General features: G+C 36.5%; 1 protein-coding gene and 1 long non-coding RNA gene across 2 annotated transcripts in view; both read left to right on the top strand.

The window, feature by feature from the left end:
- The window catches only part of LYSMD2 (LysM domain containing 2), a 431,015-nt gene extending 413,875 nt beyond the window's left edge, over positions 1 to 17,140 (top strand). The window contains exon 4 of the mRNA XM_044077454.1: positions 15,356 to 17,140. Within this exon, the coding sequence (XP_043933389.1) occupies positions 15,356 to 15,410 (55 nt within the window). The 3' untranslated portion in view covers positions 15,411 to 17,140. The remainder of the gene's footprint in view (positions 1 to 15,355) is intronic.
- A 1,604-nt stretch (positions 17,141 to 18,744) lies between these two features.
- LOC122806760 lies at positions 18,745 to 21,238 on the top strand. Its single transcript, XR_006365552.1, has 2 exons — positions 18,745 to 18,828; positions 19,822 to 21,238. It is a non-coding gene; the product is annotated as an uncharacterized LOC122806760 (long non-coding RNA).
- Positions 21,239 to 23,434: the final 2,196 nt, after the last annotated feature.

Here is a 23,434-nt window from a genome sequence, read left to right on the forward strand (position 1 = left end):
CACTTCTTGGTGGAAGCTACAGTATGGGGACTGAGTAAAATACTTGTAGGATTCAAGTGTACCACTCCTTTTCAGTCTGGTTCCATGTAAATCAGCTGAACAATGGGACATGTCTAAGAGGGATTCCAGACAATCCTCAAACAAAAGAAAATCTGTTTCAAATGGCTTCTCACCAACTCTAAAAATAGATCTTTTGGTGGTGGGAAATACTCATATAACTCATGTAAGAGCCTGCACCCCATGCCCCCTGTTAACCCCTGTAAGAGGCTGCACCTCATGCCCCCTGCTAACCCCTGCAAGAGGCTGCACCCCATGCTAACTTGCATAAGAGACTGCACCCCATTCCCCTAACTCTTGTAAGATCCTGCACCCCATTTTCCATGCTGACTCCTGTAAGAGATTGCACCCCATTCCCCCTGCTAACTCCTGTAAGATCTAGCACCCCATACTCCCTGCTAACTCCTGTAAGATCCTGCACCCCTTGCTCCCTGCTGACTCCTGTAAGAAGCTGCATTCCATGCCCCCTGCTAATTTGCATAAGCGGCTGCATCTCATACCCCCTACAAACATGTGTAAGACCCTGCACCCCATTCCCCCTGCTAACTCCTGTATGATCTTGCACCCTATGCTCCCTGCTGACTCCTGTAAGAGGCTGCTTTCCATGCCCCCTGCTAACTTGCATAAGAGGCTGCACCTCACACCCCCTACTAACTTGTGTAAGACCCTGCGCCCCATTCCCCCTGTCAACTCCTGTATGATCTTGCACCCCATGCCCCCTGCTGACTCCTGTAAGAGGCAGCACCCCATGCTCCCTGCTAACTCCTGTAAGATGCTGCATCCCATGCTCCCTGCTAACTCATGTACGAGGTTGCACCCCATGGCTCCTGCTAACTCCTGTAAGAGGTTGCATCCCATAGTCCCTGCTAACTCATGTAACAGCCTGCACCCTATGCTCTTTGCTATGTTTTATATTACATTTCAACATCACTAGAATATGAGGGAGTGAAATTGTCCCCATTATGGCATGTTGGCCATTACAGAGTTGATTGGCACCACATCTAGAGTGCTGTGTTACACCTAGTGAAACTCAGCAGGTTGGTACTGCATTTGTATGGAGTTAGTTTGTTGTGTTTAATGTTCCTCTGAGCTCAGCATTCCACCAGAGAGGGGGCAACCAAGAGCTACATCATTCAGATTCTACTAGGGGGTATAAAGTATAACCCTTGTGGACCACTTAGTTCAGCCCTACTCTAAGTAAAATGGACTTGTTCAGGGACTGTACATATAGTCTTTTCCTGTAGCATGCTGGTTTGGGTATTTTTTCCTCTTTGCAGAAGCAGTAATTTGGTCATTTATATAGTTATAGCAGCAGTGTATGTAAGACTGGAAACATTATTAGTCTTATTAGTAGTCCTACATTTTGCTTCAGCTGGAAGAAAATTATATTAAATATGTTTATTTCATCTCATAATAAGCTATATGGTGCTGCTGTAATATTCTAAAATTTCCCTGAAGCTTCATCAAACCTTTTTAAGTCTGCAGTCTGTTTGGTAAAATTGCTCTGAAAGCACGTCGTAAATGGCAGTAATTTTGCTAAGATTTCATAAGATCTGTTTTGCAGGAGAAAGCTATGTGAATTTGTGCAACCATAGCCTGTAATCATTTACTTTCAGTTTTGTTTTTCACTTTAAATAGTTGAGCAATATAGAAACTTAAATAAACTGTACATTTAGAGGTAATACATCCAAAGGGTAGTTATGTGCTTAATACTGGGAGCAAAGATTTCCATCTGTTTTTGGATATTAAGTACAAAACCTGTATTTAATAACATTATTCAAACTAAAACTAATAGTTAAAATGTTCATCTTGAAACTGTTGTCTTTGATTTATCATCCTCAAATGTAATTTTTTTTTTCTTTTAGTAATAAGACACAGAAACATTATAAAATCTATAGTCTTGAGATACAGTTTCTTTTATTATCCGTTAGTCCCTTGAATATGAATCAAACACAATGGATTTATATTTAGTCTTCATGATGCTCCTACGTGAAATGTAATTGATAATGTAGATTATTTGTGACAGAGCATTTAATGAATGCTGTGTCAGACTATCATGTCATGCACTGCCCTGTGGCTAAAAGTACACATTTGAAAAGAATGCATTCTTTAGAGATAATATAAAATTCAGAAAACATCTTAGCATTGTGCATGAAATAACTATTCTGTAAGGTAATAAGCACCAGAATGACAAATCATAAAGATAGGGAAATGAGGTTTATGTAGGCTGTTATCAGAAAATGAAACTTTTGACTCATAAGCGGATTATTTTCCTACTTACTGAAACACAGCTAAGACCTTTATTGGCCTTTGATATTTGTAATCCTTCGCCCACCTTCTTCTTTTCACAGTGTGCCATCCAAGAACTTATCTGGAACTACCATGCTATGCAGGCTGTACATTTTGTTTTCTTCTTTGTTTTGGGGACTAATGTCTCATGCTTTCACTGTTTTAATCCCATCTTCCTTTAGCAAGTTGTGTCAGGCATTCCCTACCAAATCGGTGAAGAAATTCTTTCATTTTTTCTTTACAGATTCAAAAGACTATTTCAGTCTTGCAACAGTCTTTAGTCTGAAATATTCTTTTTTTTTTTTTTTTGCTTTGATTATTATATATCAGTTTACTGATTTGCTTCATATGTTTTTGTTTTAGTTTTCTCAATATTAATTTAGATCCTTTATTTTTTCTCATAATGTTGCTTATACAGACCATGCACGTTTTCAATAGACTGCCTTTGAAATCTTTGCTTTTCCATCTGCCTTTCTTGTTTTTTTCTGTATTAAATGACATGGGAATACTTTTTAAATTGTACTCCCAATCACATGTATTCTGATGAGTTCTCTGTCTGTGTATATACAGTGTTACATTAAAATGAGTGCAAAGGTGGAGCTTCTTTAAATATTTTAAACTGTATGTATATTGTGTTTTCTGTATCTGCCTTTTAAGCATGTAATTTGTGTTTTTTTTCATTGTATTTAATGTAGTTCTGTTAAGTGGAGCTTTTCTCTCCGGGCCTCCACTGAAAAAGGACATGTCCAGTCAGACTTTCCCAATAAACAAATGTAAAATAAATAAATAGATTAAAGCAGTTTTGTGCCATAAACGATATATAAGAGTAACTTTTATTATACCCCACCCATGCCGGGAGTCCTGATAGCCCCTGAGACCATTTTGAACAAAAACACTGATTAATGTTTTGGTGCTGCTGGCCAGCACACTGTGATAGCGCCATAAAGATATTCCCCCAACATTCTGTTTACTGCTTGCATGGCCCTTTCGGTCACTTTCTAGAAGTCCTGTCTAGATGTAGTAGACACCTTTAATTCCTTGTCTTGCTTGATCCAGTGCAACCAACTGATACTTCACGTTTCCTTTGTTGTGGTTGAAGTACAGAAATTTGGATTCATCTGCATCAGATCTCAACTGCTATCTATCCACTTGGACAGTCTTTCAAGTCCTTCTTTAACATTTTTTCCATACTTATATTTCTGCTATTCACAGAAATGTTTATTGTGTTCTGTTTCCTTCAGATATATCTCGAATAAAATAACTGAGATGCCAAAAGTTGCAACGCCGAATACCAGAATGTGGGGACTGAATGACCAAAGATGTGGACTTGCATAGACTAAATCAAAGATTGCCATTTCTCAGATTATTCCATTTTCTATATATAAAAAACACGCACATATATGTATGTATGTGTGTGTCTGTGTGTCTATATCTATATACATACATACATATATATATATATATATATATATATATATATATATATATATATATAGTCTATATTATATCATTGACTGCTTAGCCTGTCGAATGCCGAAATGTTGACAGCTAAAGGTCGAAAACTTACAATCTCGAACGCCCAGTTAAGCAAATTCTTTCATCTTTCCATGACTTGCCAAGTCTGGACCCTGAGAAAAGTTTCATTATAACCTGATGCCTTGCCTCTAGCTGAAAGAGTCTTCTGTCGTCTGTCACACTTTCTGTCTATTACTGTATATTGTCCCTGCCTATACTGCACCAACCATCTTTCTCATCACTCCTGTCTTTCTACAAATTGTCTCGACTGTTGTTCTTCCTGGCCCTCCCCTCTCATTCTCTTAAGTCCTTTCTTCTTGCACCTCTGTCCTCTCCCTCCCCAGTTCGTCCCTCTTATGCTGTATTCCTACAAGGGACACACTTTCATCTCCACTTTTCTTTTTGTCCTGCACTTTTTTCATTTCCTTCCTGTCACAGTCCATCTCTTCCCTATCTGGCTCACCATGTTCTGGTTTCTGCTTGTTTACCTCTACCTGTCCAGTGTTGGTCTTTTTTCTAATTCCTGTCTAAATTTCTTAGCTGTCAACAGCCACATCCTTTACCTGCACTGTCCTGCTCCCACAACTCTATCTTGCTCTCCCTTTAACTACCTCATGCCAAGTCCTCCTCACAACTTTCTAACATCTGTCATTTATACTTACCTATGACGTAATGCCATCCTTCTGATCTCTCATTTATGTGCTTGCTTGTTTGTGTATTTATTTATTTATTTTTTGTTGTTTATCACACCTTTTAACCAAGAATGTCCATTTGGAAGTCCTGTTTTCCGTGGATTCTCAGAGAGAAAGTTCCATAAAAATGCAAGAAAATAAAATGTATTTACAAACAGATGAAGTATGAAGTTGAACCAAGGCAGGAACACAAGTTACTTGTAAGTATTGTGCGCATGATGAGTAGAAATCAGCACTACAATATTTTCAAACAATGAGTTCACAAACTCATATCCCAGTCAGCAGTATTCTTCTACATTAGTCCTGAAATGGTGGAAAAGGGGACATCCATGTTGAAGTTCAGATCAGGAATGAAATTGTTTTAGTGCCAAACACACAACTTCATCAGTACTGGCTCTGAAGTTAGTTGTGTTACTACTCTTCCTAAGTAATGCTACACTTACAGTAGTTGTGTTATTACTCACGCTAAGTAATGTTACACTTAGTTGTGTTATTACTCGCACTAAGAAACCTTACACTACAGTCATCCTATTTTACTGTTGTCATATAACAGTAGTTCAAATTCAGTGCCTTTAGTCTAATATAGTGCATTTAATTTGCAAAGCGAGTATACAATTGCATTTTAATCCCTAACTAATAGTGTCTAGCGGAAATGTGAGAGGGCAGTAACACACTCAAATACTGACCATTTTTATTCTCAAAGTTGAAAGGCAGAATACATACAAGTTATAATTTTATGCAAGCAAGACTTGTTTTCATGTATGATATTTGTCAAAGATATTATCTTGATATCGCCTTTTCTTTTATCACAAGATTACTGTACAATACTGCTTTTTCTCTTTGGCTAAATAAACCAATTTCTGACTTGAAGTTCTGATGCATGTTTATCAGAGATACTTGCAGGACAATTTACATCAGCTTTTCTTGAGAAATGCAATTATAACTTTCATGTGTTTGCTACGTTCATAATATAGGCTCATAGGTATGTACTAGGCTAATGGCCCTGGAGCCTTTACAAACCTAGCCCATAGAAGTGCCCTGGTATCATGCCGCCCGACATTAGTTCCCAGGGCGTCTATCAAGTAGAGCCACTGGAGTGACCCCCGGGGTGAACTTTCCCAGCCACTCGTCAAGATTTCTGTTGAAGAGGGTCAGCGAGGCGCTCTGCTTGACATGTATGGGAAGTCTGTTCCATAACATGGGGAGTCTCTGGGTTATGAACCTGTCCCTCCAGCATGTTCTGTTGATTGTGATAATGAGGTTGAGGTCTCTGGAACATGTGGTGCGGAGGGATTGGGATTTCATTAGATGTAGTATTTTTAACAGAGCTGGGGTCACACATTTAGTTTGTTTCAAGTTTAGTTACTTCAGACATTTAAAGCATGCCTCATTTTACAGGTGAAACAAAAGAGTATTTACAAGGAATTTGCTGAATGGAACATTTACTTCGGTTTTACTAACAGATACATTTTTTCATTCAGCATAAAGTAGTTCTGATGCATGTTGTAATAAAAATGTATACAGCGTTCCTCAGACAGAATAGCTGCATGTAAATGGTTTTACATAAAGTGAACACTAGGAGGAGCTACATGTCTTGCCTCAAGAAAGCATAATTCCAGTCCTGGACCTTGTAGTGTACCATTTTTTTTCAGAAAACCGGAGACTGTTAAACTGAACTCCATTAGGTAGATTGCATTGCAGAGTTTGTCTGCTACACTGTTTGTACAGAAGCAGGAGATAAGAAGGTATTCAAGGACAGCTATTATTTAACTTTAAACATCACAAGCCAGTGTTTTAATTAAATCCAGGCTGCACTTATTGGGCCTGCAGCTGCATCTGAAATAAATATTGTACATTAGCATTTATTTTAGATGCATTGCTAGTCCCATTAGTTGTCGACAGGGCAGAATTAAACACAGTAGCTTGCAATGATTATTACCAAGATACAGTGTTAGTTGTCTCGGAATATCTCCCTCTCTCTTTCCACAGTTTTCACATATTTTCATGCCAGCTCTAACAACACAGACTCTTCTCAAGGTTGTGAACATAAGTTTGGAAGAATGTCCATATATTTTATTATTCATGGAAAATCTTGCTTAGAAGTGTTTTCATTTCACAGTGTCATTTCTGGCAAGCTCTTGTCAGAAATATCATTACTCATGAACCCAGCACTGATAATGCAAAATTGACTAATAACAGTGTTTCAGTTCATGGAAGGTGTTAATTAAAATAACTAAATGGTATAAAATTCTTGCAGTTGTGGTTACTTCAGACAGTTTTAAATTTCTTTACTGCTTTATTAGAACATCAGTAACTCGTATTCTTTTGTTTTTTGTCTTTTCCCTTTATTCACGTCATAAAGTCGTCCACATTTTTTTTTTTGAGAATACAATCTTTCAACTAGCAAGACTAGGATTTAAATATTAATTCTTGTGAATTTCTTAATATTTAAATGTATCAAGCAAGGATAAAATTTGCCAGTATTGCATTAAGGCTACACAGCTTTCTCAGCAATAAATTTAGCACAATGTATGTTTGTGTTTGACTCTTAATAGGTGGACAGTTTGTTTGCAGTTCCTTCTGTGTGGATGTAGGGCATATGGAATGTTCTTTTTTTCTGAAAGCAAAAGGTTTCATCTGTGATGTCTGCATCTTTGGTCCCTCCTTCAGGAATGTCTGTTGTAATTTGCAGGGGTCGTGTTTTCATTGTTACTAGGTCTTGGGTTAACAGCTTTTGTCCATCCTTTCAGTGGTCTGGAAAGCTGCTCATCAGTAGTCGTTACCACTGCCCCTTTCCATTGGCTGGCATGGAAGTGGGTGTGGTTAGCATTACTAGACGGGATCCATTTCATTGAGAGGTTCAGATAAGGTCTTTCTCTGTTACACCTAGATCATAATCCTATTATCTGGTTGATATGGGTGTCATATTATCATCTGGAGGGGAGTAAAAAGTTTTAATGCTTTGGTTAGCGAAAAATAATATTTTTATTACATTATCATTCATCTGTAGTGTACTCTTGCACAACTTTTTTGTTGCTGAGCTGAAAAATCTAACACATTTTGCAGATTTATTGAGCGGTGGAACAAATGTGGGGCATATCAATTTTCTTATAGGTTCATAAGTAGGTACTAGGCTATTGGCTCTAGGACCTATACAAGCCTAGCCAAAAAAAGGTACCCTGGCTTTCGCCACCCAAGAAAATTATTTTCCTGTGTCCCTGTCAAGCAGAACCACAGAAGTGATCCCCGGGGTGAATTTCCCATTTCCCATCCAATCATTAAGATTTTTCTTGAAGAGTGCTAATGAGGAGCTCTGTTTGACATAGATAGGTAGTCTGTTCCAGAGTATGGAAAGTCTCTGAGACAGGAATCTATACGGGTTATTAACTGCATCTATCATACCCCAAAGTGTGACACATGCACTGATACAAATGAGTAAGGTAGGGATGGTTAACTTTTGATTATCTTTTATATGTTTTATTGTGGTTACAGTTTAGGTGAGATTGTATATGGTCACTTTTATACATTTTATTATAGTTTCTGTTCAATTGGGTGACCATTACAAGGTGGCCAACCAAGGATTGTCTAAGATTATTTGGGTGTAAAAGGCAGTTCTTCTGACTTCAGGATGATTTTTCATCTTCAGTTGTTCTAACTTGAATAGTAGCAAGTCATTTAATTTTTGAACTGAGAACATTATTTGCACTATTAACTTTTAATAGCAGCAGTGAAACAGATTTAGGCTGGTTATTTATATATCAGTACTGTACATGTTTATTCCTTGTCATTTTAGTTAACATCCCTGTATTAATAGGTTAAGTCAGTAATAAAGCTCATTAAATTACTAATTAGTCTCCTCAGATAAGTAGGTCATCCTTAGGTAACACAATGATTTACTCATCAGCACCCCATTCCTTTCTGAAGGTCATTGGCAGTGGATATGGAAGCCTCCTTGTCTCACTTATATTGCTTTTTTGGTACAAACATTAGATGCACATTGAGTTGCTTGGCCAAGCTATACTTGAAAGAAAAAATCATTAAAACTGATATAAACATATTTTACACATAATTTGCATATTATCAGACCTGAGTACCAAATAAAATTACCTTCATTCTGAAACCAGCTTTATGCTGGGTATAAGTTTTAAATAGAAATAGTGTGCTTGGGGATTCAAAAAGATTTTCTCGGCTGCAGTAATTGGTCAATGTGGATTGAACACTTAGCATGATGGAGAGAATCTCTGATTCAGAGATGTAATAAATCTGCCACAGTGAAACACCTCATGAATGACTTATTACCATATCCTCAAGTCGTATGCTGTGATGTCAGATATGACTGTATTCTCCCCACCAGTGTATTTATTGTAGTGTCATTGGCAACCCCTCCCACACACAGACACACACACACACACACACACACACACACACACACACACACACACACACACACACAGAGGTCTAATTTCATTTGTAGAAATTACACATACCCGAATTACAAATCAGCAAGACAACTTTTACGAAAGATGAAAATAATGAAGCCTTGGATCACCAACCATTGTTCACAGGTAAATAACCACTTGGCCACCAGGTCAAAATTACTAACAGGAACAAATTCAAACCCACCCAAGTGGGGGGGGGTGCACTTCCCACCCCCCAACTAAATATACCAACTCCGAGATCACACTACAGTGGAGAAAAAGGCAAAGATCACCATAGTGCCCAAGTGGTTATTTACCCTGTGAATAATGGTCGGTGATCCAAAGCTTCGTAATTATTGTCTTTCGTATAAGTGGTCTTGCTGATTTAGAATTCAGGTATGTGTAATTTCGATAAATGAAGGTAGACCCACCCCCAACACACACACACATCATCAGCATCCCATACCCACCAATAATGCAACCTCCCAGACAGACAAGGATACATGTGCACACACACAACAGATGGCATCCACTTTTCTTCTTAGAAAAAAGGAAGTTAGCAGAGCTATTCTGTGAATCACTGTACAGAGAAAACTACTTAGCATTCGCTTCTCCCCTGGCCTGCATGTGGCTTTGGCAGCAAGACTGCTGTACCCGCTGTGACCACCACCAGGGGAAAAAAGGTAAGAGGACAACAATCTTTGAATTAGAAAAACATGTTGTAGTGCAAAAACCTTTGCAGTAAGGTGAAAGATCTTGTAAATGAAAGGTATTTCCTTTTACTTTGTAGCTGTTTCACCACAAAGTAACAAAAAGCACGGAAATGGAGCAGGATACAGGAATAAATAAAATTTATTAAGCGCTTTCGTCAAATATTAGGATTGACTTCTTCAAAATACCCAACAGTCAGAAAGACCATCCTTTTATACATACAACAATTAAGCCACTGATTGAATACGGTTGAATAATTAAGCATACAAATGTTTAAAGACAGACTCCTTTGTTTTCTGAATTGTTTCTTCACCAGTAAACTAAAATAATATATGCCATTACTTAGTAACACTGTAAAATATGTATATATGTGGTAAATGTGTCCCCTAACACTAAATTACAAAAAGTGCCAGCTTGTAGGTATAATACAAAACTATCAACTGTTTGTAGAGAAAATATGAACATCATATGTATAAATCTGTGCAACAAGCAATATGTACAATAGAAGGGAAGTAATGGATGAGAGAGCGGGACCCAGTGACTGGTTCCCTGAATTTAGAGAACTCATGTGGCAACTCAGAGTTAATGCCACTACTAGCCCAGGTTTGAACGATATGGTATCCATCACCAGTTATTTAAAACTTAAAGCAGACTTTTTTATTTTAATGAGGTGTACACTATGACCTTGTTTTTCATTTCTATGTAAGTTTTTTTATAGCACTGATATTAATTATTGTTTGTTCCAAGACATTTTGGGTTTTTATTGGACATATTTTATTGTATATATTGCTTGTTGCACAGATTTATACCTGTGATGTTCATATTTTCTCTAAAAACAGTTGATAGTTTTGTATTATATCTGCAAGCTGGTATTTTTTGTAATTTAGTGTTAGGAGACACATTTACCACATATATACATTTTTTACAGTGGTACTAAGTAATGGCATATATTATTTTAATTTACTGGTGAAGAAACAATTCAGAAAACAAGGGAGTCTATGTCTTTAAACATTTGTATGCTTAATTATTCAATTATTCTATTGTATTCAATCAATGGCTTAATTGCTGTATGTATAAAATGTTGGTCTTGCTGACTGTCTGGTATTCTGAAGAAGTCAGTCCTAATATTTGACGAAAGAACTTAATAAATTTTATTTATTCCTGTATCCTGCTCCTTTTTCGTGCTTTTTGTAACTTGGTGTTTTTCACCACAAAGTTGTTATATTTAAGTAGGGGGATGATAAGGGTATGAATGATAGGCTTGTTCTGCAGAAATGCAGTTTTTCTCTTCTTGTGTTTTCCCTGTGCTTGTGGCTTTTGATATTCTTTTTTAAATATTATTGTTTTTTTTTTTTGTTTTACTGGATGAGTCATCTGAGCTGAATCCTAACTATAGATATGATTGCTGCCATATAGAGAGCTGAAATCACAGCCAGATATCTGTCAGCTTAAACAAAATATAAGCATGTGGAAGTATCCAACCTATTTAATAAGCCATAACAATACAAGTTCACAAGATTGGGGTCTTATTGTACCTAAACAATTTTAGACTCATCAGTTTGACCAATCCACATATGTTTAAAATACTTCATATATTTTGGGTTCACTATCGGCGGTCGAGTCCCAAGTGCTCCACAACCACTGTCTTGAAGCCAGGGCCTTGATTGCCTTCTAGCGTGCCTAGGCTGTTGCTCATGCTTGAACCTGAATATGAGGAAGTGGGAGGGGTTTTCGGATTAGGGAGTGGAATGAAGTTTTAGGGTTAGGAAGTGGATAGGGAGTTTTAGGATTAGGGTGTGATCAGGGCATTTAAGTTTAGAAAAGGGGATTGGACTTTTAGATTTAGGGAAAGGGAAGGGAGTTTTAGAATTAGGGAGTGACTGTAGAATTTAGATTTAGGGAAAGGGAAGGGAGTTTTAGAATTAGGGAGTGATTGTAGTATTTAGGTTTAGGGAAGGGACTGGAGTTTTAGGTTTAGGAAGAGGGAAGGGAGTTTAGGGTTAGCGAGAGGGAGTGAATGTTTATGGTAAGGGACTGAGGAGATGGTTTGGGAACTGGGTGAGAGTTTCAGGTTTAGTTTCTGGTAGGGATATGTAGGTTATAGGACTGGGTGTTGGGGGGCTATGTAGAAATGGGATATTGTGCACTTGCAGTTAGAGTTGGAGTTAGAGCACTTGCTTTTTCGAGCAAGTGCCAGTAAGTAAGTTTACAGCAAACTGACAAGCACATGAGCACTTGTAGTAAACCCATATATTTTATGTAGTAATTTCAGTACTTTACTTAAATATTCTTATTCAAGGCATGGCTTTTGAAAATTTTCCATGTATATATGGCGTAGTCTTTTAATAAGTCTTAAATAATGGAATTTGGGCATATGATCATTTCAGTTATTATGAAAGAATTTACGTGGATTACTTGAGTCCTTTGCATTTTTTGAACACCTTTATTGAATTATCACTTAAGATGTAAACAAACATACATTTATATAAAAGAAAGCAAACTATGTTAACGTTCATGGTTACAAATATTATACATCACATACCTGCCGTTAAATAGTTATCATGAATCCATCATTACATAAATTGCTAAATCCCTGTCTTCTCTTAAACCTCACGACTTCTCCAAAACATTATTCTGCATGTATTGTTCCCACAATTCCCATTTTTTTCTGTAATTTGTTCCTTACCATTTTCTAAAGATCCCAGTTTCAGTTCTTTTATCTCTTTTACAATATTTGGTACATTAAGTGCAGTTGGTTTAGACTTTGATTTCTGTTTTCTAATAACTTCTTTTTTGGCACTACCAGAATTAGACTTAACAAGGCCTTACTATATCTAGGCAATTCCAATGCTCTGTCCCAGCTCAAGATTAATAGATTTTCTTAGTTACATACATTTGCTCACCCAATATCTGACAGAATACTCTGTATGGAATTTTCAATGCCTGCCAACTCAGTACACTCCCAGAACATGTTCCCAATTACCTCGTTCTTCCTTATCACACCTCCAACATTTGCCATCTACCTAAGGAAAAAAATCTTTGGTGTCTGTTTGGGGTATAAAAACACTTGTGCAAACACTTCCAAGCAAAAATCCTAAATTTTCTAGACTTTGTTGCATATTTGGGAGCCATACATATGTTTTTCCATTGTTTCCTTGTGAATTGCTTATCAAATATGTTTTTCCAATCTTTTCTAACGCCCTCTGATTGATTCCTATAGTTATCATGCAGTATTTTATATGCCTTACTAATTATCTCTTATTTAGCCACAGGTTCTAGATTCAACTAAAAACTCTACCGGAACAGGTTTTTCACTTAGGATTCCCCTATCCTTTTTATATTTGCATATACTTTGATATCAGTCCCTGATAGGGATTGCAGTCTCTAGCCTGCAGTCCAAATCCCTTCTTGGCCTCTTCCCATTCTATTACCCTTCCCTCTGTAGTATTTGCTTTATAAACATTGGTTTCTTTGCCAGTTTTTTTCAGTAAATTTCAGCCCCCTCTTGATTATTCTCTGTATCCCTAATGGCAGTCATCCATATTGGCAGAATCTCCTTTCTGCATTCCTGTGTTGGGTTACTTGTTTGAATACTTTCTGCTACTTATATTCTGTATGGCTGTTTATATTCTCCTGAAGGGTCTGCATCCAAAGTCCTATTCTCTCCTTATTTCTTGAATATCCCAATGCTTCATCATCATCCCTTTCCTCTGAATTATAGCTTCCAATCCTTTGCTTTTGTTGTACTCGTATACAACTAAAAACAGTCCCATCATATTCCGCAGCTTGATCCATATTGCCTCCAAGCTGCCGAGTGCCTCATTCACATTCATTCTGAACACTTTTTTCAAATTTTCCATCCTGACAAACACTGAATATCCCGGTGACTTGACTCTGACACTCAAACTTGTACCCGTCAAAATAGGATGCTTCCACTACACAATAACGTCTTCCATCACTAATCATTCAGTGACACCTTTAGCCTTCTATTCACTCACGTTCTCATTATATTTAACTACTTTTATTAAGTGATGTACACTTCTTCTGCAGTGGAGCATCCTGGAAAAATGCCTAGCCTCAAGCAGAACCATGCTTACATCTAAGGTGAGATTGATTTGATGAGTGGTGGGATACCAGTCATCATGTCTGCCACTGTCTGAGGCCTTGAGCTATGTAAACATATTTTTCTTTCATAGGTGGGCATCTCATTTCCCTATCCAGATAACCCAGTGTATTCATAGTAATAATTTGTCTCTTAACTCGGTTGTGCAGTTTGAAAACATACTAAATTTATTGAACTAAGTCTGAGTTGCCTCAATGACACATTTCATAGTGCAACACGGTTTCAATGACGTGATTTTGAGTGTCCCAACTGAGACTTGTGTATTCTTTGCTTTTGTTTGTTTCATAAACACGTATGTTATAGTTGGCATGTTTGTAATTATTTGAACAGCTTCTGGATTATTCTTTAAGAAAGAACAATGCATTGTAACAGTATGGGTCTCAACTGGCATGCCCATGTTTAAGTTTAGGGTCATCGATATTGTTAGTGTGTCCATCAGGGGTGGGGATTTATGTAATTTATTAGACCTTAGGGAGTATGATTGGATTGTAAGGTTAGCAGCAGATGTGTCCCCAGGCCTGAATGCAAGTGTTTCATTAAAGCCTATTTTGACTAAGATACAACATACTAAGCTGAAATGAATGCTTATATTTGTAATGTATATTATTAATACTTAATAATATTTTTATTTTTTATTTTTTACATATTGTATCGGTTAGAATTTTTTATACATATGTATTCACAATTTTGTAAGTTTTATTTTTTAAGTGAGATTTTGTATTAAGTTTGATCATTTGACCATGGCTGCGGGTCATATGATCTTGTGGGCTTGTATTTAAACATGTGATTTTAACATACCTTTTGTTAAGCATTGAGAAAGGGTTTTTTTGCCTGAAAGCTTTGTTGTTTGATAAAGGTGATTTTTTCTCAATGGTTGGTTTCGTTTCTATTCTGCTCATATTCAGCAGTGTTTGTTGCCATGTTTAAGTTTCAGTCAAGTATATATTTTTATTCGCTATTGTTTGCACCTGTTTCTTAAATGTGAATGTCACACATTAATGTGATTACAGTAACTAAACACTTTTATGCATAGCTGTTTCATCAATAACTTTTATAGTTGTGGCATAGTGTACTTTGTGACAGTGCCTATCTTAGCTGTCTCAGTTGTATAGCTAATAGTGTAACAGGATTTTTTGGAGGGCTGTGTGGATTTGCTAACTGGGACAGTTTCTTTTTTTTTGTCAAAATATATGAATTATATACTTCTGTCGGATGAGATGTTCTTGTTGTTGCAGGCAGCAAATGTGCAATATAGTGCATGACTGAATGTTTAAATTTTAATTTTGTTCAGCATATAATTGTTTAACAGCTTGTTTATTCAAACTGTTTTGATGCAGAAGTTTAAGATCATTGTATGTTTTCAGACTTATATCACTGATGTGTTAATTTCTCACCATTGCCATCCTTAGTAAGTAACACTGTTTGGACTTTTTATTCACACAGGATAAGACAAAGTAGCACAATACTGCATATGCTATTTTTTTACTGGATTTTTTCTATAAAAAGATATTCTTCTGTTATTGATAATTGTTTTCAATTTTATTTTACAGTTCTGATGTAAGTGACACTTCCTATGCAACGTCATCATATCACTGCGAACAGTAGAAATCGATAAAGAGCTACAGGAATGTAAATCTCTGAAGCGAATATTCTTGACGTGGATGCAGAATTACACTTTCAGAAATATTAAGTGCATTTTGGAACATCATGGCTCCCGTACACAGATCCCAATCTTTTGTGTTCACAACCTCTGTAATTGCACTGAAGTAACATATCTGGCTGTTTTGCCTTCCATATTTAAATGCTATTACTGTAAGCCAAGGTTTGAAATCCTTAAGAAATAACTGACAGCCTTTGATTCTATGAAGGTTTGAAATCCTTAAGAAATAACTGACAGCCTTTGATTCTATGAAGACATAGTATTAGAATAAACCAGTGGGTTACCTGCTAAATAGTATATGTTGTTTTAAGGGCAATGTTACCCCTATTCAATGCTGAACTTGGGAAGTAAACACAGGAAGGTTTCATTAATAACTATTTTACATGATTTCTTTTATAAAATATACATTATTACACATGCCCCAGGTCATTTATGAGTATAACATAGTGTAACTTGCTCTCTGAAATGTATTCAACACATTTGTGACTGTCTCATAAAAGTGCCGCCATAAATGAGTGAAAGCTTCTGAATGCAAAGAGCATTTAGAAGTAAAAAAAAAAAATCACAGGAAAAAAAAGTATTTTTACAGGGGAGAAAGCCACCCTGTACCCCCTGACATGTGGAACTGCATATCTTTCATTCCCATATTTATATATACCAACTCCAAGCTTGCACTATCATGGGAGGGGGGATTTTCATATAATGGTAATTTGGCGTTACAAAGAGAAGCTGGCTGGTTGTGCAGTAGTGAAAATACAAATGACAGTGATTACTAGTTTTTCAAAAATAAGGATGGCTCACACTGTAACTCTGTTATGGATGGGCCATATCGTGGCATTAAATAGTTCTGAACAAGGTGAAGTAACAGCTAAAATAATTTGTTAAAAATCATAACATTTTAATTCTGATTTAAGTGGGCAGTAGATGCAGACTTGCAAAAAGTGCTGTTGATTAACAATTATATTTACCTTTGTGAGTGCTGCTAATAATATATGTTTAGTACTTAAAGTTGGAAACCCATTGTCAGTGGTCAATTGACTGATACTCAGAGTGTTAGCACTAGAAGGTCTCTGGCATCTAGAAATGGTAGTTAGACTTGCAGAAGAGTGAAAGGGTGAGTGTCGTATTTTTTATCACTTTCTCCCAATTCTCCAAATTTGAATGGTCTTGGAGTTGGTGTGTGTGTGTGTATGTGTGTGTGTGTGTGTGTGTGTGTGTGTGTGTGTGTGTGTGTGTGTATAGGTAAATATATAGATATAAACTTATTTGTATACATCAAATAAACCCATAGTCGACATTCTAACCATCTGTGTCTTTACTTCCAAACAGGGAATGTCGACAAGGAAGTACATGTGTTGAGAAGCAGCTTCAACTCATGCAAATAAAAAAAAAACAAACAAATTGCAACATTGGTTTTTACAAGGGGGGCAAGCCCTCCTGCATGTTCTGATAATTATATACTAACTATGAGGCTACACAGAATTAGGGCATATTTTCCAGTCCTGGGAATTGTTCATTCTTGGACACCTATTGACCAGTTGTTTAGTCGATCATAAATGGTCGACTAAACAGCTGTTGACCAAACATTTGACCATATTGATGGAACCTATATATATATATATATATGTGTGTGTGTGTGTGTGTGTGTGTGTGTGTGTGTGTGTGTGTGTGTGTGGTTATATGTATAGTGAGAGAGAGAGAGAAAAACCTCTCCACATAAATATAAATTTATATGCACATAGGTTCATAGGTAGGTACTAGGCTATCGGCCCTGGGGCCTATACAAGCCCAGCCAAAAAGGTACCTTGGCTTTTGCCACTCAAGAAAATTATTTTCCTTTGCCACTGTTGAGTAGAGCCACAGAGGTGATCCCCAGGGTGAATTTCCTATTTCCCATCCAATCATCAAGATTTTTCTTGAACAGTGCTAATGAGGAGCTTTGTTTGATATAGATATGTAGTCTATTCCAGAGTATGGGAAGTCTCTGGGACAGGAATCTATACCTCTGGCATGTTCTGTTTATTGTGGTGCAAGGTTTAGGTCCCTAGAGCGTGTAGCTCAGAGGGATTGGAATTTCTTTAAGTGGAGCATGTCCAACAGCTCTGAGTTTGACATAGCTTTGTATGTTAGGCAGAGATCACCTCTGAATAGGCGATATGCAATGGAGTAAAGCTTGAGTTTTTTGAGACGGTCTGTGTAGGGCATCTGTTTGAGGCCGGTAATCCTCTTTGTGAGGTATTTCTGCGGCCTTTCCAGTTGTTGTAGATGTCTTGTGAGGTACATACCAAAAGGGGCGTTGTACTCTATAATGGGTCTAATGAGTGATGAGGGGATTAGAGTAGAGTAACTAAGTACCAAACAAAAAACTGTCGGAAAACACCAATGTCCAGAAAGTCCAATCCAAAGAAGCCAGCCAAGTGTGAGCTTTAACGCAGATTTTAATCTTAGAAAAAAACTATAGCGTTTTCGCTACTGATACTTCAGTAGCTTCATCAGAATAAAAACAAATTGGCGCCAAAGTCCCTGTTTAAAAATCTTAGAAGTGACATCACATTATAAATCCAGGAACTGACGCAATTAAATTTACATAGCCAACTCAAAACCACAGCGCGATTTCCATAAAAGTAATACAATACTAGTAATAAAAAACTTCTACTATCATAGTTATGTTTATGATTAATTAATTAATTAATTAACCTAGTATACAATGTTATTTGTTTTAATGTTTACATTTATAAAACCATGTAAACATTTCTTGCGCTACCACATTTAGCGCACAGGTTTCAACACCTGTAAATAGAAATGGAGATGACAGTGCAGGTGAATCCTGCATAAATAATGTAACTAAGAACATTATATAAAACTTTAAAAATACTGCAGAGTTGTTAGGATGTGTTATGTAAAAGAGTGTTAATCTTGTACATATAAAATAATTACTAGCTGGTCTAGTCTAATTTTATAATAAACTAGGTAAAAGGATATCTATACATCTATCTAATACCTATACTATATTAGCATACCTAACCTTACATGTATACCTAAAAAAGCCAACCAAAATTATTTCCTTTACTTTTCAAAATGGGGAGAAAGAAAGTAAAACTTGATAGTGAGAATACATTATCACATATAACTCCTAAGTTTAAGAATGCAGGAAATATTACAATGTTCATTAAGGCCAGGACTATTGAATGCTTCCAGTTTTATCTTATCAGTTTTATAGTCCTGGCCTTAATGAACATTGTAATATTTCCTGCATTCTTAAACTTAGGAGTTATATGAGATAATGTATTCTCACTATCAAGTTTTACTTTCTTTCTCCTCATTTTGAAAAGTAAAGGAAATAATTTTGGTTGGCTTTTTTAGGTATATATGTAAGGTTAGGTATGCTAATATAGTATAGGTATTAGATAGATGTATAGATATCCTTTTACCTAGTTTATTATAAAATTAGACTAGACCAGCTAGTAATTATTTTATATGTACAAGATTAACACTCTTTTACATAACACATCCTAACAACTCTGCAGTATTTTTAAAGTTTTTTATAATGTTCTTAGTTACATTATTTATGCAGGATTCACCTGCACTGTCATCTCCATTTCTATTTACGGGTGTTGAAACCTGTGCGATAAATGTGGTAGCGCAAGAGATGTTTACATGGTTTTATAAATGTAAACATTAAAACAAATAACATTGTATACTAGGTTAATTAATTAATTAATCATAAACATAACTATGATAGTAGAAGTTTTTTATTACTAGTATTGTATTACTTTTATGGAAATCGCGCTGTGGTTTTGAGTTGGCTATGTAAATTTAATTGCGTCAGTTCCTGGATTTACAATGTGATGTCACTTCTAAGATTTTTAAACAGGGACTTTGGCGCCAATTTGTTTTTATTCTGATGAAGCTACTGAAGTATCAGTAGCGAAAACGCTATAGTTTTTTTCTAAGATTAAAATCTGCGTTAAAGCTCACACTTGGCTGGCTTCTTTGGATTGGACTTTCTGGACATTGGTGTTTTCCGGATTAGAGTAGAGTATGTTACATATGTAAAATTTCTCCAAATTCCATCTGCTGAAATAAAATAAAAATAATAAAAAAAAAAAACATTCAAAATGTAGAAAATTATATTTATACTAGTACCGAGGTTGCACAATACCAGAAAAATGGTGAATATACCTTACTCATTATTCTGGGATGTTGGCATTGTCAGCAGTTCAGCAGTCTGCTGTTCGATCATTTGGATTTGAATAACACACCATCAACAAAAGTGCACTTTGATAACATTGTGTGCTCACACACATAGACATATTATAATTTGGGGGAGTGGGAGCTGTCCCCCATATTGGGGAGGTAAGCCTCCCTGCAAAAAATAGTTTTATGTTTTGTGACCTTGACAGTTTCAGTCTTTTAAGTAGTACCTATGATTGTAAATGTTTTGTAGATGACTAGTCATCTGTTGATTAAATGAGATATGACTATTCAGTTAAGCCATTTTAAATACTGAACTTTAGCTAAATACTTTGAATGGAATATGCTATTATCACAGTTATTTTGTTTAATGATGGTGTTCTACTAAATTGTGGAGTTGAATCACTAAATCTCAAACTTTGACAAGTGAAGCTGATATCCACATTTCTTCTTCTTACATCAGGCAGCATTTGTTCTCATCATTTTAATGGTCCAAGGCTAGTGGAGTCTAGTTTGGGGCCATTCTATGCAGGAACTAGTAAAAACATCTTTCTTCAAGGGTAAAAATGTGTTATTTAAACATTTCAAGGGCAATTAAACCAGATTTTAGTTTCCTTTTTTTTCTGTCACTGATAGTCTGTCAGCATATTTCAGCAAATCTGATATTTAGGGTCCCTTTCAGAAAGTTGATGTTGACTTTCTGAAGATCAAGACCGGAAATTTGAAAGCTCACTTAACTGAGCATGAGCAACACTGAAATGTAGAAGGTGGAAACATTATGGCAGAAGGACCAGCATGTTGGTGCTTCAGAAAAGTAAGTAGTCAGGTACTAGTGATCAGCAATCCTCGGGGTAGGGGAATATGCCCTTTGTGGATAGTGCGATCTTTGAGTTAGTATATATAATTAGAAGCGGGTGTGGGGGGCACAGGGGAACTTGCCCTCTTGCAAAAACACTGTTAGATGGATTTATTTTAAGTGTTTTGTTTAACAGGGACATTGTTTTACCTGCTGGCATAAACATTTGATCCTCCTCATTTCGATGCTGTGGATACCGGATTAAGTGAGCATTTGAGTGCCTGGTCTCAGTTTCTAGAAAACTGATGTTGTGGTCTGTTGACTTTCTAAACCAGATCTGGTGCAACAACCATGCACTGTAGTTTTAAGAATTTTCAGTTTGTACTGACTTTTGTCAGAAAACTGTTAATAGTTTTAAAGTTTAAATGAAAGTATGTTTTATAATCTATTGGTTCATATTTCACCTGCAAGAAAAGTCATTCCTGAAATAGGAAGTGAGCTGTGTTTGCAGATTAGTATGCTTTTATATGTCTCCAGTTTTATTTAGTTAAAACTGCAATATGATATTCTTTGTGTGACTGAATGTTTAAATGCCTTTGATTTATTTTATGCTGCGCTTTTATTTTAATTTATTATATCTGTTGTTATTAAAATATGAGAATGCACTGCATACATTTAGAGTCTTTTTTTATCTTCCAGTTTATTAAGGCAGCATTACAGTTATTGTTTGTTGTGCTTCTATTTTAATTTATTATATTTGCTGTTATTAAAAGATGAAATGTACTGCATCCATTTAGTGTCTTTTTTTTCCTCTTCCATTTTTATTAAGGAAACAGAACAATAAAAAATGGCTTAGAAAACCTGGCATTATTCACAGATATTACCAATGCCTCTGCGATCCTCAAGAGAATGTTCATATGCTGTGTTGCACTTTCTAGGTTTTTTAGATTTATTTCTATTTTGGTTTCCATTGACATTCCTTCAGCTATTGCCAAGAGAAAACTTAAATTATGAAATATTTATATCTGTCCAGCAAGAATATTTTGGTAAAACAATGAAAAAAAGGTGTCAAGTAGCACACAAATTTAGTTGCATTATTGTCTAATTCCTTACAGTATAAAATACTTTTATTGTATGTTTTAAGTGCAAAAATTGTTTGATTATAAATTTAAATCAACCTGCATTGCAGCCCACATTACTATATTACATGCCTGCTAGTTTTGTGGTGATTTATTTTAGATCAGTGGTCTCGAACATTTTTTGCACCAAGGATCGGTTTCTTGCAAGACAGTTTTCCGTGGATCATCCATCTCGTGTGCATAAAAATAAAGCATAATAAATACAACTCAACATAATGCAAAATCAGTGGGAGCCCTGTGCTTGTTCCCCCTACAAAGAGACGGTCCCATCTAGGGGTGATGAGAGGCAATGACACCCGAAGTGTGTTCCTTATGTCCAGGCTACTCCGTACTTTTGTTTTGGTTGCTGTCATTCCAGAAAGCCCTGCTTCACAAAGATAGGATATTGGAAATGGAAGCAAGGTTTTTGATGCTTATTCTAGCAGCTTTCTAAGTTTATAATAGCAATATTTAAAATCTGTCCATATTGTTTGTGGCTCTGTCCAGATTTATTGTGCGTGAGGTTGAGAGGTATGGTCGGGAGGTTCGGTAAACCTAATGGAACCCTTATTCTGAATCTATCAACTTTCTTAATTTATAGCAGCAATATTTAAAATCTGTCCCTATTATGTGTAGCTCTGTCCAGATATATTGCACAAGAGATTGAGAGGTATCTTCGAGAGGTACGCTGATGTCTTAATTGATGCTGCTGCTGCCAGGGATCACTGTCATTCTTCACTCTGTTTCACATACACACACACACACACACACACACACACACACACACACACACACACACACACACACACACACACACACACACACACTCTGTAATGCTTTCATGCACGCATTCACTCACACATGCAGATAGAAACACACACACACACACACACACACACACACACACACACACACACACACACACACACTTTTTTTCTGTTTCATTTATTTTTATTTTACACTCACTAACAGCAAAAGCACTGCTTAGGGAGTGTAAAATAACAGCTTGATCAATCTCTCTCCTCACTCTCTCATACACACATGCACAGTTTCGTCTGCTTTCGCAAACGCACACATTCTGCTTTCCTGCATGCCTTCACTCACACATGCAGACAGAAACATAAACACACTCACACACATACATAAATTCACTTTTTTGTTTCATTCCCTGCCAAAAAGTTTCTGTGCGGCCTGATATCAAATGATCCACAGCCCTTTACCAGTTTGTGGCCCAGTGGTAGAGGACCACTGTTTTAGATACTGTCTTGAATTCATGGACAAACTGTGTACTATGCAAGGGCTGCAGTTCTCAGTAATGCACAGGATGGTGCTCATTCTTAGATATTCGATATACAGCCATATAGGACTGTGCACATAATGCATACATAGATATAAGTGATTGTGTGCATTGAAGTGAGTGCAACATGCCATGTAATTTAAGGAAATAAACAAGTCATGATTCACAGATGTCAAAGCAAAGGTTGTGCAGTCTGTTTGCATGTGTTCATGTAAGGAAAATGGATGTGGAAGAATAGTACGACATCATGTGTCAGATGTCTTTGTAGATGCAGAAGTATGTGTTGGCAGCATTATTTCACCTTGGCAGCTGGCAGCATTGACAGCGTTGCACATTCTTGTAGGCTTAGGACTCATAAACATTGTCAGCATTGCCTGACCTACCATGTTCTCTACAATTACTGAATTGTTGATTGCTTTTGAGTGAACCAAGGTATCATCTAAAGCAAAGTTGAAGCATTTTACCCACATGCTGAATTTCAAGGGATGAATTTTCTTCCTGTATCTGTGGATACTAGGGTATATGTAGCTCATGCTAGGAAAATGACCTTTCAGTGACCAAGTG

Source organism: Protopterus annectens, chromosome 7.part0 (assembly GCF_019279795.1).
Source record: "Protopterus annectens isolate FY-2018-M chromosome 7.part0, PAN1.0, whole genome shotgun sequence".
NCBI classification, from domain to species: domain Eukaryota; kingdom Metazoa; phylum Chordata; order Ceratodontiformes; family Protopteridae; genus Protopterus; species Protopterus annectens.